This window comes from Bemisia tabaci, chromosome 8, assembly GCF_918797505.1.
Source record: "Bemisia tabaci chromosome 8, PGI_BMITA_v3".
In the NCBI taxonomy this organism is placed as follows: domain Eukaryota; kingdom Metazoa; phylum Arthropoda; class Insecta; order Hemiptera; family Aleyrodidae; genus Bemisia; species Bemisia tabaci.
In genome coordinates this window covers 13219836-13241904 of record NC_092800.1, presented here as the reverse complement: position 1 = coordinate 13241904, position 22069 = coordinate 13219836, and the positions used below count along the sequence as shown (strand labels likewise).

The 22069-nt window shown below is 38.7% G+C and overlaps 1 protein-coding gene across 2 annotated transcripts in view; it reads left to right on the top strand.

The window, feature by feature from the left end:
* The window catches only part of LOC109034248 (pyridoxine/pyridoxamine 5'-phosphate oxidase), a 34292-nt gene that overhangs the window by 575 nt on the left and 11648 nt on the right, over positions 1 to 22069 (top strand). For both annotated transcript variants that reach the window (XM_019047288.2, XM_072303381.1), the window contains exon 2: positions 21209 to 21447. In XM_019047288.2, coding sequence (XP_018902833.1) covers positions 21209 to 21447 — 239 coding nt within the window. The remainder of the gene's footprint in view (positions 1 to 21208; positions 21448 to 22069) is intronic.

Below are 22069 nucleotides of genomic sequence, written 5' to 3'. Positions count from 1 at the left end.
GGGACCAATGGCATAGACGGTGTTTCTAAAATGAGCCAGGAATAGTCAGGATAGAAATAGCCAGAAAAACCACTATTTCTGGCTCTTCTACACGGAGAAAAAAACTTCGTTCGTGAGACCCGAATGAAGTTTAGGTCATATGGATCTTCGAAGTTTTCGGATTGAGCATCTGAACACGTAAGGTCCAGCTAACGAGGTTTGGATCACACATCTGAAACTTCAGTTCTTAAATCTGAAGTACTTCGGTTTTCACATCCAAAAAACTTCGGTCCTCACACCTGAATAAGTACTTCAGATGTAAGAACTGAAGTTTCAGATGTGTGATCCGAACCTCGTTAGCTAGACCTAAAGTGTTCAGATGCTCAATCTGAAAAGATTGAAAGTGTTCAGAGATCAATATGACCTAAACTTCGGGTCTCGCGCACGAGGTTTTTTTCTCCGTGCATTTTGGAATGAGGAACTCTGGCTCTTCTATAATAGCACCTTCCTGCATGGGGAACCAATGGCATATACGTTGTTTCTGAAATGAGCCAGGAATAGTGAGGATAGAAGTAGCCAGAAAAACCACTATTTCTGGCTCTTCTATGAAAGCACCTTTCTGCATAGGGAATCCAATGGCATATACGTTGTTTCTAAAATGAGTCAGAAATAGTCAGGATAGAAATAGCCAGAAAATCACTATCTCTGGCTCTTCTATAAAAGCGCCTTTCTGCAGAGTGAAACCAATGGCATCTACGTTGTTTCTAAAGAAATATAGTGGTTCCTTAATGCAAAATTTGAGACCGGTCGAAACGTCTCGTGTTTTGTAAATTTTTGTGTTTTTCAACCTTGTCCCTGCCTTTTCCTGTCCTATTTGGACCGAGTTTATTAGAAAGGAGCCAACACACATTTTCGATACTTCCTATGCAACAGGATTGTAGAGTTGGATTACATCTTGCAATAAGGAACCCTGGCTCCTCTGTAAAAGCACCTCTCTGAATAAGGAAACCAATGGCATATACTGGCGGCATATATCAAATTTACATAGAGCCTTATGGCGCACAGTAGATCGAGTCAATTAGAGAGGTTGAGCATGACATTTTTTACTATAATTGCAAATTTTTATGTTAATTTCGTCAAAATTTTAATTTTAAGGGATGCTACTGAAAGAAAATTTCACAAGAAATTCAACGGAACCACTTTTAAAACCTCAAAGTATTGAATAAACGGAGTTATAAGTGCTTAAAGTTTCCAAATTTTGTCCGACATCTCCAATTGACTCGATCCACTGTGCGGCGTAAAGAAAGTTGAAATCATTGATACCTCAATTTTTTCAAAAACTGCTCTTATTTCGCTTGCCCCTCAAGTTCTTCAATTATGTTTGGGCCAGTGCTATGGCTTTACAATCTATGATTATAGATGATACTATTTCAAATTTCGGGGGGGGGGGGGGGCGCACCTTAGCCTCTCATCAGCTCCGTTCATGGGAATGGGCGGTGTGGAAATTTGGCGTATGATAAAAAGGCTTAACTGCTCGAAGAACGAGCTTTTATCATATTTGCGGTATTTTCAAGTTTTTAATTAGGGCAGAGGAAATATTCATGGTTGATACGAGCAGGAATTTTTGAAACGTAACGTGGTTTTTTTGAGGGAGAGAGAAGGCTCTCCGATCTCCCTCTCTCTTTCTGGCCAATTTTCGCTTTTAGGGATGTACGAAACTTTGGGCTCGAGAACGCCATCACACTACCGCGGGTACGTTCCAATGTTACAACATTACTCTCAAAATTTCCGAGGTTTTAAGGTATGTTGGGATATTGCATATATATACAACTGCCTCCCAGAGTGGGAAAAATCGCGAATAATCAGCAAATACTCTGGATCATGTTTTATTTCAAAGATGTGAGTGAGGTAATTCAAGACACCAACTCATGTGAAACTCGTTACGTATGTGATCTAGATTTGTAGGTGCTAAGGTTAAGGTCACTGTAGTAAGGTAATTAAATAGAATGGAGATCAAAGCAATTCATGATGAATACCAATAAAAATAAATCTATCGCTGCACGCCGTCAAAAAAGTAGGTTACGAGAATCCTTAGGCTATCGAGCATAGAGTCACAGGAATTATTATATATTCCAAGGATTGTTAGTTCCGAGTGAAATTAAGAAGGATGGAGCTGTTTTTCCAAAATAGATGACACTCAAGCAGCACAGTGAAATAAATTGCAATTACATGGTAAACTTATTGCTACTTCATCGGAGTGTTATGTAAGTTGCCTATCTACTGATCGAAGGGACACCTCATTGTGGAATTTGTTTTTTGCATTGCAAGTTGTCTGTCTTTCTGATAGATGTAAAATTGATCGTTTAAAATCGGCCTTCATCGACCAAATGATGTAAAATTATCGTAATTTCATGGTAAAAAATTGCAATTTTATTACATTAATTTTATTGCACTGTGCTACTTAGGAAGTAGGTTTTTGAGCTAATTTTTTGGAGAATTCGAATGGGTGGAGACGTTTATTGTTTTCCTTGATATCATTGGTGTGAGGTGCGAGGAATAACGTCGTATGAACATTCGAAAGTTGCCAAATTTCCCTTGATAAAGCATGTATTTTTGACGATATTTATGCACATTTTTTAAAGTGTTCAGATATTTTAGATTAAATTGCGTACAAAATAGTCTGAAGATTTTGGAAATTAATATTCACAATTTTCTCAGTAAATTCGGTTTTTGTCGAAGGAAATTTGGCAACGTTTGAAGGCTCATACGGCGTTCTTCCTTAGAACGATAGCATAGATGACAGTATGTACGCGATAGTTTTGGAGAATTCGAATGGGAGGAGATGTTTATTGTTTTCCTGCTTGTTATCGATGTGGGGTGCATCATTGCACACGGCAAACCCGGCATAGAAAGATCTGGAAGACGATGACCATGGTGGTCCAGTGGTCCAATCGGGTCCAACCTTGCTCCATTACACTTGCCAACGGCAACCTCTGCGCCCAGCGACTCGATGGACGTGCAGGTTGGCACTTACAATTGGACGTATTTCTATCAAACGGAACTATGTGCATTATGACGTGAGCCCTGTTATACTTGTATTCTTATGGGTCTCAGGGCTCATGTTTAAATGCACATAGTTCCGTTTGGTAGAAATACGTCCAATTATTGGACATTCTCTCCCGATCGTTGACCGTTGTTTGTCGCGTCAATTAAACACGTAGTAAATCCCTTAAAAGACCAAAGAAAGTGGATTGCATTTTGCAAAAAGGAACCAGGAGCATTGCAATGTTGCTAAGATAGTGGAACTTCTTTTGTCTTGGAAGAAAACCCTGATTATCCATCAACAGTTTTTATTTTACTCGCTAAAAACAGTAAATTTAAGACAAAATTACAATGTAAATTTCACATTTTTTCATGGTTTCAGTAATTTTATTGCAAAGGATGAAAATGCACAATCTTAGCATCATCGATATTCTTCTGATTCCTTCTTGCAAAAGTAAATCCAAGTATGAATGCGCGGATAAAAAAGACGTTCCTCCAAGGGTGGATTTTTCCCGTCTCTATGATGCTAAAAATAATTTAAAGAACATTCTCAAAACATTTTTCTCAAGAACATTTTTTTCGTAAAGTGCATTCATGGGAAAATGGATTGTAGTCCAATTTAGAACTAAAATGGAGCTGGCTGAAAACTTGATCTTCCAAAAATAAATGCGTGAATTACAGAAGCCAAGATATGGTTTGCTTAAAATGAAATTAGCACTAATAAGTAACGACCAATGACGAGTCAAATCGCTATTTGCAAGAATCAGAGATGCTAATCTACTCATAACAAAAATATGTAAACAAATATTGTGAGAACTGCTTTCTACCTCCAAAGCTACAGAGAAGTTTCCATTAAACCGATCAATGATAAATATGAACTCGTGTACTGAAAAAAATAGCTTTAACCTTTCACAGATTATACGATTCGAGGAAAGATAATCGATAAAATAAACAAAGTAAAATTAACGCACATGGCTGTTCCACCGAGCCAACTCTGATTCACCGCAATGCAGGTCGAATTTAACCTTAAACAACACTAAATTTAAATGAGGATGACAGTTTAATAGTTCTTTAAGCTGCCATAAAAGATCGAGGGAAAAGAGCTATAATACTAAAAGAAAGATGACACGTGTTAAAGAGATAAAGAGCACAAGCGCGCAGAAAAATGCGGAGGAGGAAAAAAAATAAAGAGTTACAGAAAAAGAGAAAGATACACAGATAATACTTCAAGAGACAGGATAGACTAGAGTGAAATCACCGAAAACTGATTGATAAGCACTTATTTTTGCCCGTGAAATAGTCATGAAAACTTGTTTTCTTTTTATTACATCGCTATTTTTACGCGAGCACCCGTCGAAGGTCTCTCTTCGCGCGGAATGAGAAGAAATTGAGTAGTTTCTGAACCTATTTCATTCCCAGCACTGCCGTGCTAGGGAAGAATGCCGTATGAGCCATCAGATGTTGCCAAATTTGCTTCGATGAATACCAAATTTGCAGGGAAAATTGAGAATATTTTTTTGCAAAATTGCCGACAATTTCGTACGCAATTTGATCTAAAATATCTGAAAATTTCAAAGAGAAATGTGCATGAATGTCGTCAAAAATACATGTTTTATCAAGGAAATTTGGCAACTCTAGAATGTTCATACGGCGTTCTTTCTTAGCGCGGCAGAGTAGCAATTTAGCTTATTCAGCATTCATTCATCATCACGACGAATTAGGATATGAGGCATCGAAGCGATCTTCTTCTCCCTGACTGTAAATAAAATCCCTGGTAAAAATTGGCGATAAGAGCTGCGTTTCAAAATACCATAGGAATTCTTATAGCCGGCTAAAGAAGGCTACAGAAAATCATATAGCTGGCTGTAGAATGCGGAGAAAATCCTACGGCCGGGCTATACGAAGCTATAAAAAATTATGCAGCCGGGCTATAGTTCCTATAGCCGGGCTTTGCACTTTATCGCCTGGCTGTTGCTTTTTCGCCATCGATTATAAAAGGCTATAAGAAATTGTGTAGAAATTCGTGTGCTTTGGAAATCATTAAGTTTGATACGGAACCACCTTAATATTTACAAAACACACGTTATATTTTCCTTTAATACATATTTTTTTCTCATCAATTAAAACGAGAATAATAATCCATACAGGACGTGCAAACATTTCAAAATCATGAGTTGAATAACGCTGACTCCGCCAGATTAAATATTAGAGCCTAACACAAAGCGGAGCGGCGACGAACTGGCGCCTACAAACCTAACAGGGATACTTCACGCATTGCGCAACGCGTGAAGTATCCCTGTTAGGTTTGTAGGCGCCAATGCGCGTTTCGCGCTGGCTGCCCGCCTGCCGCGCCGCAGCGTGCAACGGCGCTTGAAGCAACTATTTTACACCTGCACAGCATCATACGAAACTGAATCTAATATATTAGGAATGGCAGGCATCCATCAAAAGTACGGAGCTTTCTTCGCAAAATAAATCAAGATACTACGGCCCAAAAAGAGAGCAGTGGTCCAAAAACTCACTAAGTCCTAGCATCCGTAATTAGTGGCGTTTAGCACTTTATCACCTGGCTGTGAGTTGCTCAATCGCCATCGGCTACAAAAGGCTATAAGAAATTGTGTAGCCGGCTATAGAAGCTATTGGAAATCTTACAGCCGGCCGTAGGTCTATGGTATTTTGGAACACAGATTCTACTGCCAATTTTTACCAGGGATCTGTTAAATTTTTACTTATTTAAAAAAAAAATCTTATCTTGTTGATCGTTTTCCCTTTTTTCTTCTTATGACTCATAATGATATCAATTTTAGTCTTTACGAAAGTTTAATTGTCTGGTAAATGGACCGCGTTTTGCAGAAACGAACGAAGCCACATCAGTTATTGCCAAGTTTCATTGGACGATTTAATTTTTTACATGAGGACGGTCGTAGGGATTTTCTGTTGCTTTCAGTACATTTTCTGCATAGAATGAAGCAAATTCCTTAACATTTTCAAATGAATACGCGCAAACGTTCTCTTGTAAAAAATTGAATTGCTCAGTTAAATTTGGTAATGGCTGATGTGTCTAGGTTCCCTTCTGCTGAACGCGGTCCAAATCGTCACGGTATTTTTAAGCTCCACAAATTGCTAAAGAATCGATTTCATGGTTAAAAACTTCACGCACTATAAACACTGCTAAACCAATGGCCTATGCGTAAATCTATTGACAGATATTGTTAACTTAAGGTCCGCCTTCAATTTGGCCGCATAGGCAAAAAACGTACAGAGGAGCGCGAATAGTTATCTACTTCGAAAAACACACATTCTACTCGCTCCACAGAGTTCGCCTTCAGTTCTGCTGTATAGGCAGCAAACATTACCTAAGAGCACAAAATTGAAGAATACATAGTTATATCACTCCGTAAGCATTGATTGAGCCGATAAACGACGTTTTAAGTTCATCGGTAGATATCGTCTTTGAAGTCGCGCCTCAAATTTCTAACGTATCTCTGGCATCATGAGTCTTTTTCGAAGTTCTGAACTTATGTGATGTCAACCACCCAGACTAGCAAAATCGCAGTGTAAAAAGTATCATCTGCTTGCGTAGGTTACGATTTTGTAAACTCGAGTTATTATTTTCAATCTGTTTTTAATTGTTATTTTTGATAGATTTCGTCCAATGAGCTGGTTGCTTAAATTGGTGGTGGTTTGCACAATCAATATTAATTGAAATATTTCGAGGGTTCTAAAATTGACCAAATGCGGTCATTGAAACGTAAGAACGTAAGGATCAAGAATCATTGGTGACAACGATAAAACTTATGATTTTTTTTAATTTTTTGTTTCACAATTTTCCATTTCATTTTAGCGAACAAAAAGACGGAAAGTAAGTACTGAATATATATCAAATTACAACATGAGCACTCAAAATGTTTAATATGTTTCGTAGATTTCTTTTTAGCTTCGGGGTCTCCTTCAGATCACTCCTTAAGAGGCGCCTAAATCTATCTCGCACGAGATAAAGCCGGCACTGGCAGCAATTTCACTTTCTAAGTTAGTTATCAACCAGTTTTCGCTTAACTCTGACAAATTAATTCAAATAAATTGATAAATTAAAAAAATGACCCGAGAGATCAGTCAAATAAAGTTATGATTAGAGAAAGAAGGAAAAAATAAGAATCGGGGATTCAGGTTCTATAATCTAATGAGGTAATAATCAATTACAAATTGATGACCCTTATCTAGCATCAATTTTCCTATTATGGACTTTATGTGAAACTCTAGCATCAATATTGAGTTTGAGACATGTCAATTCATCATTCATAAAATTTGTTATTTCAAGTTTATGTAAAAGTATTGATTCATTTGCGGATTTCCCGTTAAAGTATCGAAAATTTTGGAAAATTCAAGTCGACACAGGTCGATTTCTTTCGGGCCGAAGTTTCAAGATAGATAAGACTAATGAATACAGGGTGTCCTAGAATTAAGTACGAATATTGAAGGAGTCGATTCTTTGGGTCAAAAAAAGACGATTTTGTAGTATACATTTTTTTCCAAAAACGCTTTCCCTGGGCGCCACGACTCCCCAAAATTGCAGGAAAAAAATCGCCTTTTTAACACTGCGGCAATGTTTATCAACTAATATTAATATAAACTGGAAAATGGGAGTAATTTTAAGCGTCCTTTTCATTTTTGACCTCCAAAAAAGGAAGAACTCATTTTGAGTTGGGTTTAGGGGGGGGGGGGGGTATCGAACCTGAAAGTGGCCAAAATTAATGTTTTTAGCGATAAACATTGATTTTTGACGGCACCATAAGATTTTCGTTGAAAAATATTGAGAAAATGTCTCCTGCGTTTTTTCGCTATAACTCATCGTTTTCGAGATTATAAGGACTAATAGGGAATAATAGGAGCTGATAATAAAAATGGGGGTTAATGGGGCCCCCACTGAAAGCATTTTTCGAAAAAAAGTTATACCACAAAAACGTCTTCTTTTGACCCAAAGAATCGACTCCTTCAATATCCGCACTTAATTCTGGGACACCCGGTACAGTGGCTACGACACTCTTGCAATCTATAAAACATTCCTACCATTATATCAAAACAACTGCATTCACGATGAGTTCGGAATGAAGATCAAGGTTATGAGTATCGTGACCAAACACACTGCCTATACTAACATCGTACTGGTGGTAGTGTAAACGAACCTCGGTCAAAATCTAGATCTCAGGTGAGAATTTCTGATTCGGCGGATGTAGGTCAGTGATTCAGCAAGATTCTTGCCCCATTTCTCGATTTTCCTTAGGCTTAGAAGGACTTGTTTAAAACAGGGTTTATTTATATAGCCAAGCATAGATATTTCAAATCACAGAGGCATCAGAGGTCAGGATCCTCTTGAGAATGGAGCATATTTTCCTTATATTTAGCCACTTAACAGATACATTGACCAATAAAGATTTATGGGTATAATATTTACGATTTATATCTTCCGTTTTGCCACGGGAGAAACGAATTTTATTCATCCTCGCTAAGGTATAAAGAAGGTATAAGGAAGAAGACGATACTCAAGACGTGTTTTAAAAAGAATCGATCGAAAGTTCAAAATTCCCATTAAGCCCATTATACATATAATATACATATAACAATAAGTTTAACTTGCGCTTTTTCAATTGGATTCAGAGATTTGGAAATTGTCTTTCACTCCTTCTGTAAGAGAAAATTATTGGATCAATTGGACTACATCTTGCTATTGACAACTATAAATTTCGAACAGGTTTAAAAACAACGTATGTGCCATTAGTTTTCTTATGCACATCAGTGTTTTTTTTTCAGATGAGTTAGAATTTAAAGCTCCGAATTGCAAAATGCAGTCCAATTATTGGATCGTCGTCTTCCAGACGAGGGCACGTAACTACAATTCAACGTAGCCAAATTTTTCCTCGCAAATTGAATTTTTACTTGGATAAACTTGGATGCCTTTAACTGAAAATTTCACTGACATTATTCATGATCTCAAGCAAAAATCAGTCAAATTTTGGACAAAAATTGCAAAGTTACACTCTCGTAAAACATTGAAATGTTTGAGTCAGTTTTGCAACCTTGCAATGGAGTTACGTTCCTTTGTGCGGGAAACATCGAATTTTGAAACCTGCTCAACTGAGGAAAAATTAATGATTAATACTAGATTCTCGTGTTTACAATTGGCTTCCCAGAATTCTTGGTATTATGAGACGTGGATTTGATCCGTGAAAAAATTATCTTTTAGAGCTTGCAGAGAGATGAGACATTGGACGTTTCTGCCAAACGGGACTATGTGCATTAAGACATGAGCCCTGAGACCCATAAGAATATATGCATAATAGAGCTCACGTCATAATGCACATAGTTCTACACGTCCAATTGAGGGTGTACGGCATCTTGAAAGCACCACAAGGGAAAGAGAGAAAGTGCAACTCTTACGCCGCTTTCTCCGAGAAGATTGTTTAAAAAGTGGTGAGAAGGCTACTTTGTAATATTTAAGCAGATCATTATTGCAGAGGATTCAAATGCTGTCTGGTTCAAACTGGCTTGTGACACAGTTAAAACGACTTTCCTAAGCATTATTCAGAGGCAAAACACCGCAGGATCTACTTTCGCTATCTAAACAAGGATAAGTGTCATCAAAATGAAGCCTTTGGTAACTGGTAGTCACCATCCATCGTTCAAAATTTTTTGACCGCTGATACATTTTGATGGTTGAACTCCGCCTTGCTAAGGAAGAAAGCCGTATGAGCCTCCAGGCGCTGCCAAATTTCCTTTAGTAAATCACGAATTTTTGGGAGAATCTGAAAATCTTTTTCTTCCAATTTTTCGGATAATTTTGTTCGGAATTTCACCTAAATTTCCTGAAAATTACAAGAGAAAATATCCATAGCTTCCCCCCAAAATTAAACACTTTATCGAAGGAAATTTGGCAACTCTCGAATGTTCATACGGCGTTTTTTCTTAGCACGGCATAACTTGAGGTTGTGAGTGTTGTGAACGAGAAAAGGTCCTTACACGCACATACGTTATAAATGTATAGAATAGAAACAACGCATCAAATAAATATGAGGATACAAAGTGTCCCATGATCGGTTTTCGTCTCGGTTACTGTAGATTGAATGAAGTTGGAATCGCCCAGGGAATGCAAAATTCACGGCCCTGTAGCCCTACCGGCCTCCATCGGAGAGAGAAAGGGGAGTCGTAACTTCATAAATTCGATTTTTCGTCAAAATTTTTGATAATACTTCATTAAATTCAAGAGGTACGGATAATTTTGTCCTTAGGTAAGCGATACAAAGAAATCCAAAATCGTCCAATCCTATTCGAAATATTGACCTCGAAAGGTGAGGGACAGAGCCCTCCTGTCAAAAATTCAATGTCGCTAAAACTCAGAAACTTAGGAAAAGGATGTTCTCCGGTAAGCCCGATTCTGACAGCCCCGAAACCCCCAAAGATTCGATATAATGTAATTCTGGGGATCCGTTATTTTGTGAATTCACAAAATTTGGGGCCCCCTGCATTATATCAGCGAACTTTTGTTGGGCTTCGGGACGTCGAATTTGGATTCCTGGTGGTTGATCTCAAGGAGAAGATGTTTTTCTAGAGTCTGTTCGTTAATTTAGCGACACTGAATTTTTTTGGAGGGGGTCAAGGGGGGATCTGTCTCCCGCCCACCCGTTTCGCGGTCACTGTTTGGAACAGAAACGTGCCGATTTTGAATTTCTTGGCATAGATTTGGATGTGAAATATTGAAACTGAATCTAACATTTTTCGTCCGGTATTATCACTGCCGCGGAAATAGAATGTAAACAAAATGATGGTGCTCGGTTAACAAATTAGTCACTTCATCGAGCCTCAACCGCAAGTAAGATGAGAACGGAAGGAATGACACGTCACTTCGCGCTTTGTGTGGCTTTTAAGATGGTTTTACAGCAATTGCAAAGGTGCAAAGAGCTTGCTGTGAGTATTTGCGGGCTTCCTACCTTTTGAGAGATCTAAGACGCTGACAAAAGTTTTTTGACTCCTTAAAGTCACGTGATGATGGCGGAACTGTATACTGCTGCCTGGCATGTGACGTTGCAAATTTTCTTCAATACATATATCATGTTTAGCTTTGAACGTTTTAAAAAGGCTAAAAGGCTAAAGGTATTGCTCAATTTTAACAAGACTAATCAATGAAAATCAAGTAAGGATGATCATAATTATTCGCTACAAAATCAGTCTAACTGAATTTCACGCTGCCTAATTTCCTTTTATATTTCATTTTTTTCACAAAGAACTAAACATAGTAAACAATATGACACCTTGAAACTTTCTACGAATTTCCTGTTGGTTATCAGGAGCATACTCACAAAATTTCAAGTTAGAATTTACTTCGTTTTTTTTTTTTTTTTTTTTTTTTTTTTTTTTTTTTTTTTTTAAATAAAATATGAGAGGAAATTAGGTATGGTGTAGTTATTTTGATCAAATTCATCAAATTGAAGGAAAAACAGATCGGTCATTGGAGCTGGAACACGCAATATGGGCCTCGCTCATCAACCCATACGTCGGACATGCAACTGACTTTTTCTTTGTACGATCCATACAATCGCGCTATCTTTTTGGTATAGTTTCGTTTAAAAGTTCGGTTATGCCAATCGAAAGCCAAATGCCATAGACCATAAAGGACGACCGATAGTGAAAATCGAAGATCGTGATTCATCCATTGAATAGATGGTCTAATTTTAAAAAATTCGAATGTCGATATGTCCTGTTTGCTTATTTCTATCCAAATATCGATATCGAAGCACCTTAAGAAACCGGGGTGCACTAGAGCCTAAGAGCCAATAATTACCTCGGTTTATCAAATTCTTATTTTGACGGGATTATCATTAAATTTTTATGTAACTCCTGTTTATCCCGATAAACGAACCGGGCTTATGTAATTCGTGGAATTATTCACTTGTTGACCGCTGCCGCTGCGATCAGGAGCAGTAACGGTAGCTTGAAAAACACTAACAGTGACCTTCTCAGCGCGTGACTCGGACGATTCAACCCAACCTGATTCACGAGTGCGTCTCACGGTTTCCGCTTTTCGAAATTTTCACGATTGCGAGGCGGATATGGATGTTCATACAGAAATATCTATTTTTTTTATTTATTTATTCAACGTTGGCAAAAAGGAATGACCACTTACAGACATGGCGGGGGAAGGGGGATTTTTGGTGCAAAAAATCACTCTTATTTGTAGGCACTCACAAGCGAATACTTGTGATATTCTGGCTTTCTAAAGATGAATTATAAGAAATAAAAATTTTGATCGATCCTTCTTTTCACCGGAAAACGTGTTTAGAGATAACAGAACAAATCGGGGAACGTCAAAAAATGAACTACATTTTGCGCTAAAGAGTGAACTAAGTACTGTTTCTGTCTCTTCCACAAAAGTACTCTTCTATAAAAGGAAACTCATGGCACATACGTTGAAAGGAGCCGAATATGTAGTTCCTCGTTGAAAAATGTAGTCCAAATTATACCTCGACGGCAAATTTACAAAAACACGAACCTCGAATTCTGTAATTTTCCGAAATGTTCCCTTTAATTGTCTCTATTCTCAAAATACATCGCTTGATAATAGACATGTTATTATAATTCTCAGAGGATATTATTGAAAGGAAATAAAAAAAATCACACGATATTTTATGCTGCTATCAATAAACAAAACAAAATATGATGGGGGGGGGGGCTACCGCGCCGCAAACCTACAAATTCTAAAAAAGAGATTTCCAAAAACAAAAAATCCTCGAGCTAAAACAAACGAGTGTGAAATACCCATCGGATGAAATCCCTACTCGCCTTTCGCAACAAGAACTGAATCGAAGGTAGCCTGCCGGAGTGTTACATAACGGAAATGAATTTGTCGGAAATTGATGTTATATAAATTGCTATTGAGAGAACCCCGTGGAAAAACAGACCAGTGTAATTGACCTCTGAGTCTGGTGGCACTGATTGGCGAGGCAAAAAAAGATCACGGCACGAGAGACGCAAGGGCGAAGAAAAAGAAGAAGAAAAAAATTCTCGAATCTGTGAGTATAAGGAGGCTGGTGTTTAATACTCGGAGCACTGTCGAGCATGAAAAACGCATGTACCTACACCACAAAGTGGTTCTTTATTGGAATTGAGCACTTAGCGTATCTATGTAGGGATCGCTCTGATATAAAACACGTATTTGAAATTATAGGGGGAAAAAAGCATGAGAAATGTCAGAATGCATTTCTGAGGAGACTCACCTCACTTTTTTCTGACTTTTTTTTATTTTCCTGATCGCACTCATGATACATGGGAAAATGGATCGTGGTCCAAGGAGATGAAGTTTTAGCAGCACCAGCGGGCCGATTATTGAAATTGATAGACAAAGCTATAGAGAAAGAGGATATAGAGAGTATAGAGCGATCCTATTGGGTGAAATGGGTGGTTCCTATAGACTAAGGGAGAAAAAGATGGACTAACTACAGGTTTTCTCGTAAGTTGCCTTCAGTCAATCTATTACTATCCCTATCTATACCTCCTTTGTCCATTGCAACCACCCACTTCCACCAATAGGATCCCTCCATTTCCCTTTTGTTTTTTTTGTCTATAGCTTTGTCAACATCTTTGGAAGCCTTGATTGAACATGTATTCTATTCTACATATCGTATTCCTATATTCGTGCTTTATTCTACATATCGTATTCCTATATTCGTGCTATACAATAAGCGTATTTCCCCCGCGAAGGATTAAAAGTGCACAAGTCTTGCGGAACGCGTACCTATCCATACTGCCGTGCTTAAGAAGAACGCCGTATGAACATTCAAGAGTTGCCAAATTTCCCTTGATAAAACATGTATTTTTGACGACATTCATGCACATATACTTCTTTGAAATTATCAGATATTTTAGATTAAATTGCATACAAAATTGTCTGAAAATTTTGGAAAAAAATATATTCACAATTTTCCCAGTAATATAAGTTTTTTTCGAAGGAAACTTGGCAACGTCTGGAGGCTCATACGGCGTTTTTCCTTAGCACGGCATACTGGTTTGGTTCGAGTCCATCGTCTACGTAATATTCGTGGAATGCTCGGCGGAGGTGCTAACAATGTATGTATCCCCAGATCGGAACGAAGACGTGTGGTATCTCGACGCATTGCAGGCGCACCTACGAATGTCAACGCCTCTGTTATCTTCGAACCAGTTGTATGTAAACGGTAGGTGCATGTAACTTAGATGTTATCACCTGCGATCTGTCGATGGATGCCGTGACCTTGCGTCTATCGAAGCCGACGATAATTACCTGTTTCGCGAATAGTGTGTCAACTCTCTAGACGGGAATCTAGATGCACAAAATCATGACCGCGCATTGCTGCAAGATTGCTTTTTTTAAAGTGAACTTTCACAGCTTAGGATGAGATTGCGAGGAGTAGTTTTAAGGCATTCCTTGCAGAAAGGACGTATAAACTTTGAGGTGCAGCTCAGATTTTGCACCCTCGTATACAGGGTGATCCGACAGTCCCGCCTTGTAGCCTATAGGGTTCTTGTCCCTTTTCAGGGTGATTCCCATAAAATTTTGGGGGATTCTAAAAGTTTTTTCCTGTGCCTAAGAGAGGCATTCCTTGCAGAAAAGACGTATAAACTTTGAGGTGCTGCTCAGATTTTGCACCCTCGTATACAGGGTGATCCAAAAGTCCCGCCTTGTAGCCTACAGGGTTCTTGTCCCTTTTCAGGGTGATTCCCATACAATTTTGGGGGACTCTAAACGTTTTTTCCTGTACCTAAGAGAACTCACATCATTTCAAGTCTTTATTTTAATTTGTTCACAAGTCGAAGGGATTATGTTTGGTGCTGGTCGTGCGAGATTCTCAGAGGGATCACCCTGTATTGTTAAAGCAATGAAAATAAACCCACATTGGTGGCCAAAGTGTGAAACCACGTATCTCCGTTTGCGACGTCGCAGACTTTTTGTTGTTATTTATTTTTTCCTCGGGAAATTAGTCTACGTAATTTCTTGAAAATGCATTTGATTTTTCTTCTCTGTCAGCAGAATATTCTTCATGGTTAAAGCCACAATGTTGGCTTGTCCCTTTCCGAAAAAATCTAATAGGAGTGGAAATTTTTTGAATCGATGCAGTGGAGATATGTGGTTCCACAGTTTGGCCATTGACATTGTAATAGTTTTTGCGGTGGAATCAATCAAAAGAAAGTAGATTTTTACGAGGGTGAAAAGCATTAAGGGAGCCTCCATTTCGTATTATTGAGGGGCTTGGAGGACAAGGCGCATGAGTGCAGCTTTTGCTATTTCGAGAAATACGTGTTTGAAGTTTCGAAATTACATGGATCCTTATGGTGTAAAGAAAGTTCAAACTGACATTTTGATGCCTGAAAATTGGAGTTTGGGAGCTAATTTTTCACAGAATATGCAATAAGACCAGTTTCACTTGAAATTATTAATATCTCTATTTTTCAAAAACTGCACTTATGTGCCATGTCCTCCAAACCCTTTAATTGAAAATTAGGCACTTTTAACAAAAAACTGCCCATTCTGAGCAGCGTTGCGAAGCTTTCACGTTGTTTGCACAAAGAATGGTTGAAATTCTGTGGAGGATACAGAGACAAGAGACCCTCCACTGGCCTCTTGGCGACAGGTGGAAGCTTTTACTTTCGGCGTCTCAACAATTCCTTATGGACAATTACTAGGGAGCAACAGTCATCACCCTAGTTTCGGCTGTTGACTTACCTACATGGTCGATGATGAGCTTCGGATGACGTCATGAGACAAACAAGTTTCCCAAACGTCGGCCACTTTCGGCTTGAACATCAACCATGTTGGTAAGTCTACAGTAGAATGGTGACGTCCCGAAAGTATAAGCTTCCACAATGGCCAAGATACTAGTGGAGGGTCTCTTGCCTCTGGGAAGATACAACAGGAAAATTGCTCATTTATTTACAAGTTTATTCTCGAAGACTTGCCAATTTCATCCCCAGCGACCAGCCGTATTACACGCGCGACTGACCCAATTCTTAGATGCCAAAACCATTACATAATTTTACGAGAGTAAAAAATGTCAATGGAGTGATTTACGTTCGTTTGAATCACAATTACTATACTCGAGCACTGATAATTACAAGTGGGGAGTAGGGATATAGGACAGGAAAACGAGTTCGTGGATTCAAAGTCGAGGATCTTCACTGTCTGGCAGAGCTAGACCGTTGTAATAATTAACATCGGTCAACAGCTGAGAGCTAACAAGCTGGCACAAGCACGCATTTAATCTCAATGCATTATGTGGCTCCATTCAAATCTACAAAGTTGCGTGCAAAGAAGCTGTTTTATCGTTCGTAGAAGTTTGCGTCATTTGAGCATTCTCTGATAATCCTTTACGGTAGAAATTCCTCTTTTAAAAGAGAAGAATCATCTTGTTGTACATTTTACTACATGTATAGTCGAGTTCGGACCATCCGCGTTTGTTTCAGTAAGGGTTTTTTTCATGGGGTGGAGGGAAATTTGGGGGTTAATCAACTTTAAGAGTAATTATCTTTGAACGCATGGAAAAGGTCGCAGCCCAAAAGCGTTGCAATGCTTTGGCGCAAACTTTTGTATAAAAATTTCCTCCAGCTACGATGTTTGCCAAAATAATTTATTTTAAGGTAAACATTATTCATTCTTAACTGATCCTTACATTTCAGTGTAATCTCTGACGGGTGTTTTAACAGAGTCTTCGTGATCATTATTCCAGACCAAATAGCTTAGCTTCGGTTTATCCGCGATTTTCGATTATCCACGATTTTCTATTTTCCGCGGTGGATCCAATTCCCATCATCGCGGATCAAGAGTCTCCTGTACCTATAATACAAAATTTGAAAATGTATTCTCATTGCAAATTTTTTCCTAATTTTCAAGGGTGTGCCAGTAATTTTCTCCTATTCTCCTAAAAAATTTGCTTTGATTTTCCTTTACTTGAAGGTCCTCCCGTAACTTTTATGTCCCTGTGGCCTTAAATTCGAAAGTTTTTAGCGAGTAACGTTCGGGAATATTCTTTCGACAGATTCCTTGGTAGGTACTGTTGAGTTTCCCGCGAAATTTTATCTTAAGATAAATGATTGAATTGAAAGTCTTTGACTCTTGGAGGGCGTCTATTTGTTGGTTCTTATCTGGCCTCGAAGAGATGTGACACCTAGAAATTGTTGGTTTTTTTGTTGGTCCGTGCTTGTGGATGAACGTTTTTTGACGCAAAATCGTTGTTGCAGTCATAAAAGTTCGTTTGCTTATGGAATTAATAGGGAACATTGCAAAGTTTTGTAATGAACCCATTTTTCGTTGACAACCCAATTTTTCAGAGTACATTCGGATGTGTATTATCCTGTCAAAGCCTTTGCAGTAATGTTGAAGCGAAAATTGTATTTAGGATAAAAGAAACTTCTGAACTGGAGAGAAGGCACCCCTCATTCCTCATTTGTTTTCCCGAAATTTTTTTATAAATTCAAGTTTCACCGTCCACGGGTAAAGAGAATTCAGCACTGCAGAAATGGGACTGATCTACTGGTTCTACCGATCCACCGGAAAAATCAAAATTGGGTTCACACTTTTCAAGGAGTGATTTACGCACATTTTGCGACATAACACGCTCCAAAATGACGATCCAAACTGGAGAGGCTGCTCTAGGTTTATGTAAAGAGTAATTTTGAAAGAGGAGCTTTTTGAAATTTTAACTTTCCTTGTTCGCGGCTCAAAATTGGTGAATTTAAATACTCGGATGTTTTCAATCCCTTGGTAAAAATTGGCGATAGGAGCTGCGTTTCGAAATACCATAGGAGTTCTTATAGCCGACTAAAGAGGGCTATTGAAAATCATATAGCTGGCTGTAGAAAGCGGAGCAAAACATATAGCCGGGCTATATGAAGCTATATAAAAGTATACAGTCGGGCTATAGTTCCTATCGCCGGGCTTATTACACTTTATCGCCATTGGCTATAAAAGGCTGTAAGAAATTGTGCAGAAATTCGTGTGCTTTGGAAATCATTAAGTTTAATACGGAGCTACCTTAATACTTACAAAACACACATTATATGTTCCTTTAAAACATTTTTTTTTTTTTTTCATCAATTAAAATGAGAATAGTCCATACAGAGTGTGCAAACATTTCAAAATCATGAGATGAAAAACGCTGACTCCGCGAGATTAAATATTAGAGCCTAACACAAAGCGGAGCGGCGACGCACTGGCGCCTACAAACCTAAAAGGGATACTTCACGCATTGCGCAACGCGTGAAGTATCCCTGTTAGGTTTGTAGGCGCCAATGCGCGTTTCGCACTCTCTGCCCGCCCGCCGCACCGCAGCGTGCCACGGCGTCTGAAGCAACTATTTCACACCAGAGGTATTGCACAGTATCATAAGAAATTGAAGGCGCTCAAACATATTAAGAATGACAGGCATCCCTCAAAAGTACGGAGCTTTCCTCGCAAAATAAATCAAGACACTACGGCACAAAAAGAGAGCGGTAGTCCAAAAACTAACTAAGTCCTGGTATCCGTATTTAGTGACGTTTAGCATAAACTTTATCGTCTGGCTGTTGCTTAATCGCCATCGGCTATAAAAGGCTATGATAAATTGTACAGCCGGCTACGGAAGCTATTGGAAATCTTACAGCCTATGGTAGGTCTATGGTATTTTGGAACACAGATTCTACTGCCAATTTTTACCAGGGTCCCTCCATCTTTGAAAAATGACCCTAACCGCTTGCTTTTTATTTCAGATATTTGAGAGTATAGTTCATTGAAAACCAAAATCCGATTTTTTGACCGAATCGCACGTAGCTCACTTTCCTGAACGGTGTCAACTAATTGTAAAATCCTTTTCCCTTGGAAATCCATCCGATTAAGAATGCAACATTAGGCTACTATCCAAGTCGCGTGGGGACAAATTGTATTCTTGAGGCCCGTTTTCCGTTTCCAGAGGCCTTCTTGCGTAACAGCGCTCACAGAGTAGCAGGTTTTCAATATTTTAAAGTAGAATTATAATGGGAAATCAGCGGATGAATGCACAGAGCGCCACGTGCGAAAATGAATGGTTCAAGAATCCCAGTGCCAACTCAATAAACAGCCTCCATAGTTATCACGATGCGGTGGAACACTGCCATGCTGAGGAAAAACGCCGTATGAACGATCAAACGCAGCCAGATTTCTTCCAATAAATTGCCAATTTTCTACAAAATTTGGAAATTTTTCCGAAACTACATTTAAAATTTAATTGCGGGGTCGACCGATTAAATATTCAGTAAGGCATTTTGGCTGACCTCTTGACCCCCTCCCTAGGCAAGACACCGGCACCTATAAGATAACTTCCCACGCTTTTTGAATTACGTAAGACTGCAGTCTGATTGTTAAAATTGATAGACAAAGCGATAGACAAAAAAGACAAGGAGTATGGAGCGATCCTATAGGTAGAGATGGGTCATTTGTATAGACTAAGGGAGAAAATGATGTACCAACTAAAGGGTCTCTCGAGGGCCGTTAATTAATCTAGTACCTACCTCCTGTGTCCATTGCAATTACCCGCTTACACCAATAGGATCCCTCCATATCCTTTTTGTCATCTTTGTCTATAGCTTGTCTACCAATTTCAACAATCGGCCCGCTTACCTAATCCCCGCTTCCCTCCGAGTTGTTCACAAATCTACGGAAAAACTGGCGAAAATATTCGTTAGATTGAAAAATATACATAATTTTCATTTTTTTAAAATACTTTCTCGCTCCCCTTGTTTAAATAGGAAGACTAACGTAAGACTAATTTCGGAATTAACTGAAGGCTGTCAACAGCACTCCCAAATTCGCGATGTATCGTTCTCTTTCACCTGACTGCATCACAAATATTTTACGGGTCAATTTGTCAACATTGCAATACACATAAGACGTTCTTACGTAAGAGTGGTCTCGAGATGAACTGAAGGCTGTCAATAGCACTCCCAAATTCTCTTTCGTTCTCTTTCACCTGACTTCATCACAAATATTTCCGGCCCCAATTTGTCAACATTGCAATACAAATAAGACATTCTTCCTAAGCTCTAGCACAACTTGTGGCTGATTAGTTAGTCACTCGGATGATTTCTTTTTTGCACAACGTACTAAGAACGAGCCCCTCGGTTACCGAGTCGGCAGCTCCATAATTATCAGCTGCAACAACGACTGATCGAGATCGAGTTGGCTGTCGCTCACCTGTCTCAGATTGGAGCCATCAATCAAAGTGATAGGTATACTGTTATCGTCCCTAGTGACAAACAAGTACCTCGGAATGCTACTGTTCTAGGTTAGGATAGTCTCCTTATGTCATAAAAATATTCCCCCGAGGCTCAAGGGTGTCGTCCAGTATAAAGGTTTGAATTTGATTAGGCGCATATATATGTAGTTAGATCTGGATCACCCCCGTGGAGACCTTAGCGCCCTATAAATAGTCGTTTCTTAAGCCCTTTTACTTCCCAGGTCATTCTTCAACGGAAAAATTGCGATATTTTAAAATTAAGTCGCGGTTTTTTGTCAATAAAATCGCTAGGATCATGAACATCTGAGCGTTTGTCCTGCGACCTTGTTGCAATTTTAAAGAATTTTATAGAATTTTTTAGAATCGCGTTCGATAAAATCAAAATTTTATCACGATTTTTAGTTCGATAATATTGCGATAAATCGCCGTCGATAAAATCGCGATTTTATTGCAAATTTATGCCATGAAATCGCAATTTTTCATCCGATAACATTGCAATCATTCGACTTCGATAAAAGCGCGGAGCATTCTCAGATCAAATCACAACTTGCCGTGATCACTGCTACTCGGGTACTGCCTGAATGTATTACTGCCATGCTGAGGAAAAATTCCATATGAGTATTCGAGAGTTGCCTCCAAATAAGAAAATAATATCCTTCCATCAATAAAATGTTTATTTTTGCGGAGAACCATGAATATTTTCATGATGATACAGATCTAATAACGAAGAAAATTCTCTGAAAAGTTGAACGGATAATGGTCACACATTTTCCTGGAAATTCGTATTTGATCAAAGGAAATGGCAACTGACGGAGGTTCATACGGCGTTCTTCTTTAGCACGGCAGATTATCTCCGATTCTAGTGTTTCTTTCATACTAGCTATTCGACTTATAATTGTAATTTTGAATTGATTTCGCAGGCAAAACCCGTGAACGGTGTAAGCAATGGGAACGGAGTGAGCGAAAATGGCATGAACGGGAATAAGCTTGAGAATGGAAATAAGCTTGAGAACGGGATCTGTTACGCTGATGAGTCCGGACTTGCCTACATCGACTTCGACCACAATGACCCGCTGCAACTCTTCAGAGACTGGTTGCAGGAGGCCAAAACTTGCTCTTGTCTCCTTCCCGAGGCACTTGTCCTCTCAACGGCCACACAGTAAGCCATATCCATATACCATAACATATATGCAGCAATAATACTGAAAGCACGTATGTCGCAAGCAATTAGTCAAATCGGGAATTTTATCAAAAGTCTAGGCAGATTGGCAAATTTTGACAGTTAACGAAATTTTTAATATTCGAAAAATAACGAATTATTTTGTCTAAAATTAGCAAAATGATCAGGATTTAAATCTAACAATAAGTAACAATATTTGGATATTTGCCTAGGCATTTGATCATTTTGCCTGCGACACGTGTATGCAAAAGGAAATTGATGAACGATATTCAGTCTCTTAAATAAGGCTTCCAGGACTTTATGTCCACCTACCTTTCGTCCATTAGATAAATTTCCACCGCTATTTATGTCCACTAAACGTTAAGTCCAGTCTTTATGAAGTCCACATGATTTAATGTCCAACCATGAATATGTCTAAAATTGTCCAAATTGTTGACATGTTATGTCCACATTTTTTTCTTCTCATTTAAAAGACAGGAACCACCTCAAAAATAAATGCAGACTACTACTACCTTCATTCTTAAAAACATTTCATTCATGAAACAAGTCATGAAAGAGAACAGACTCTAGGAGCAGATAAAAACATATGTTCATGTGTATA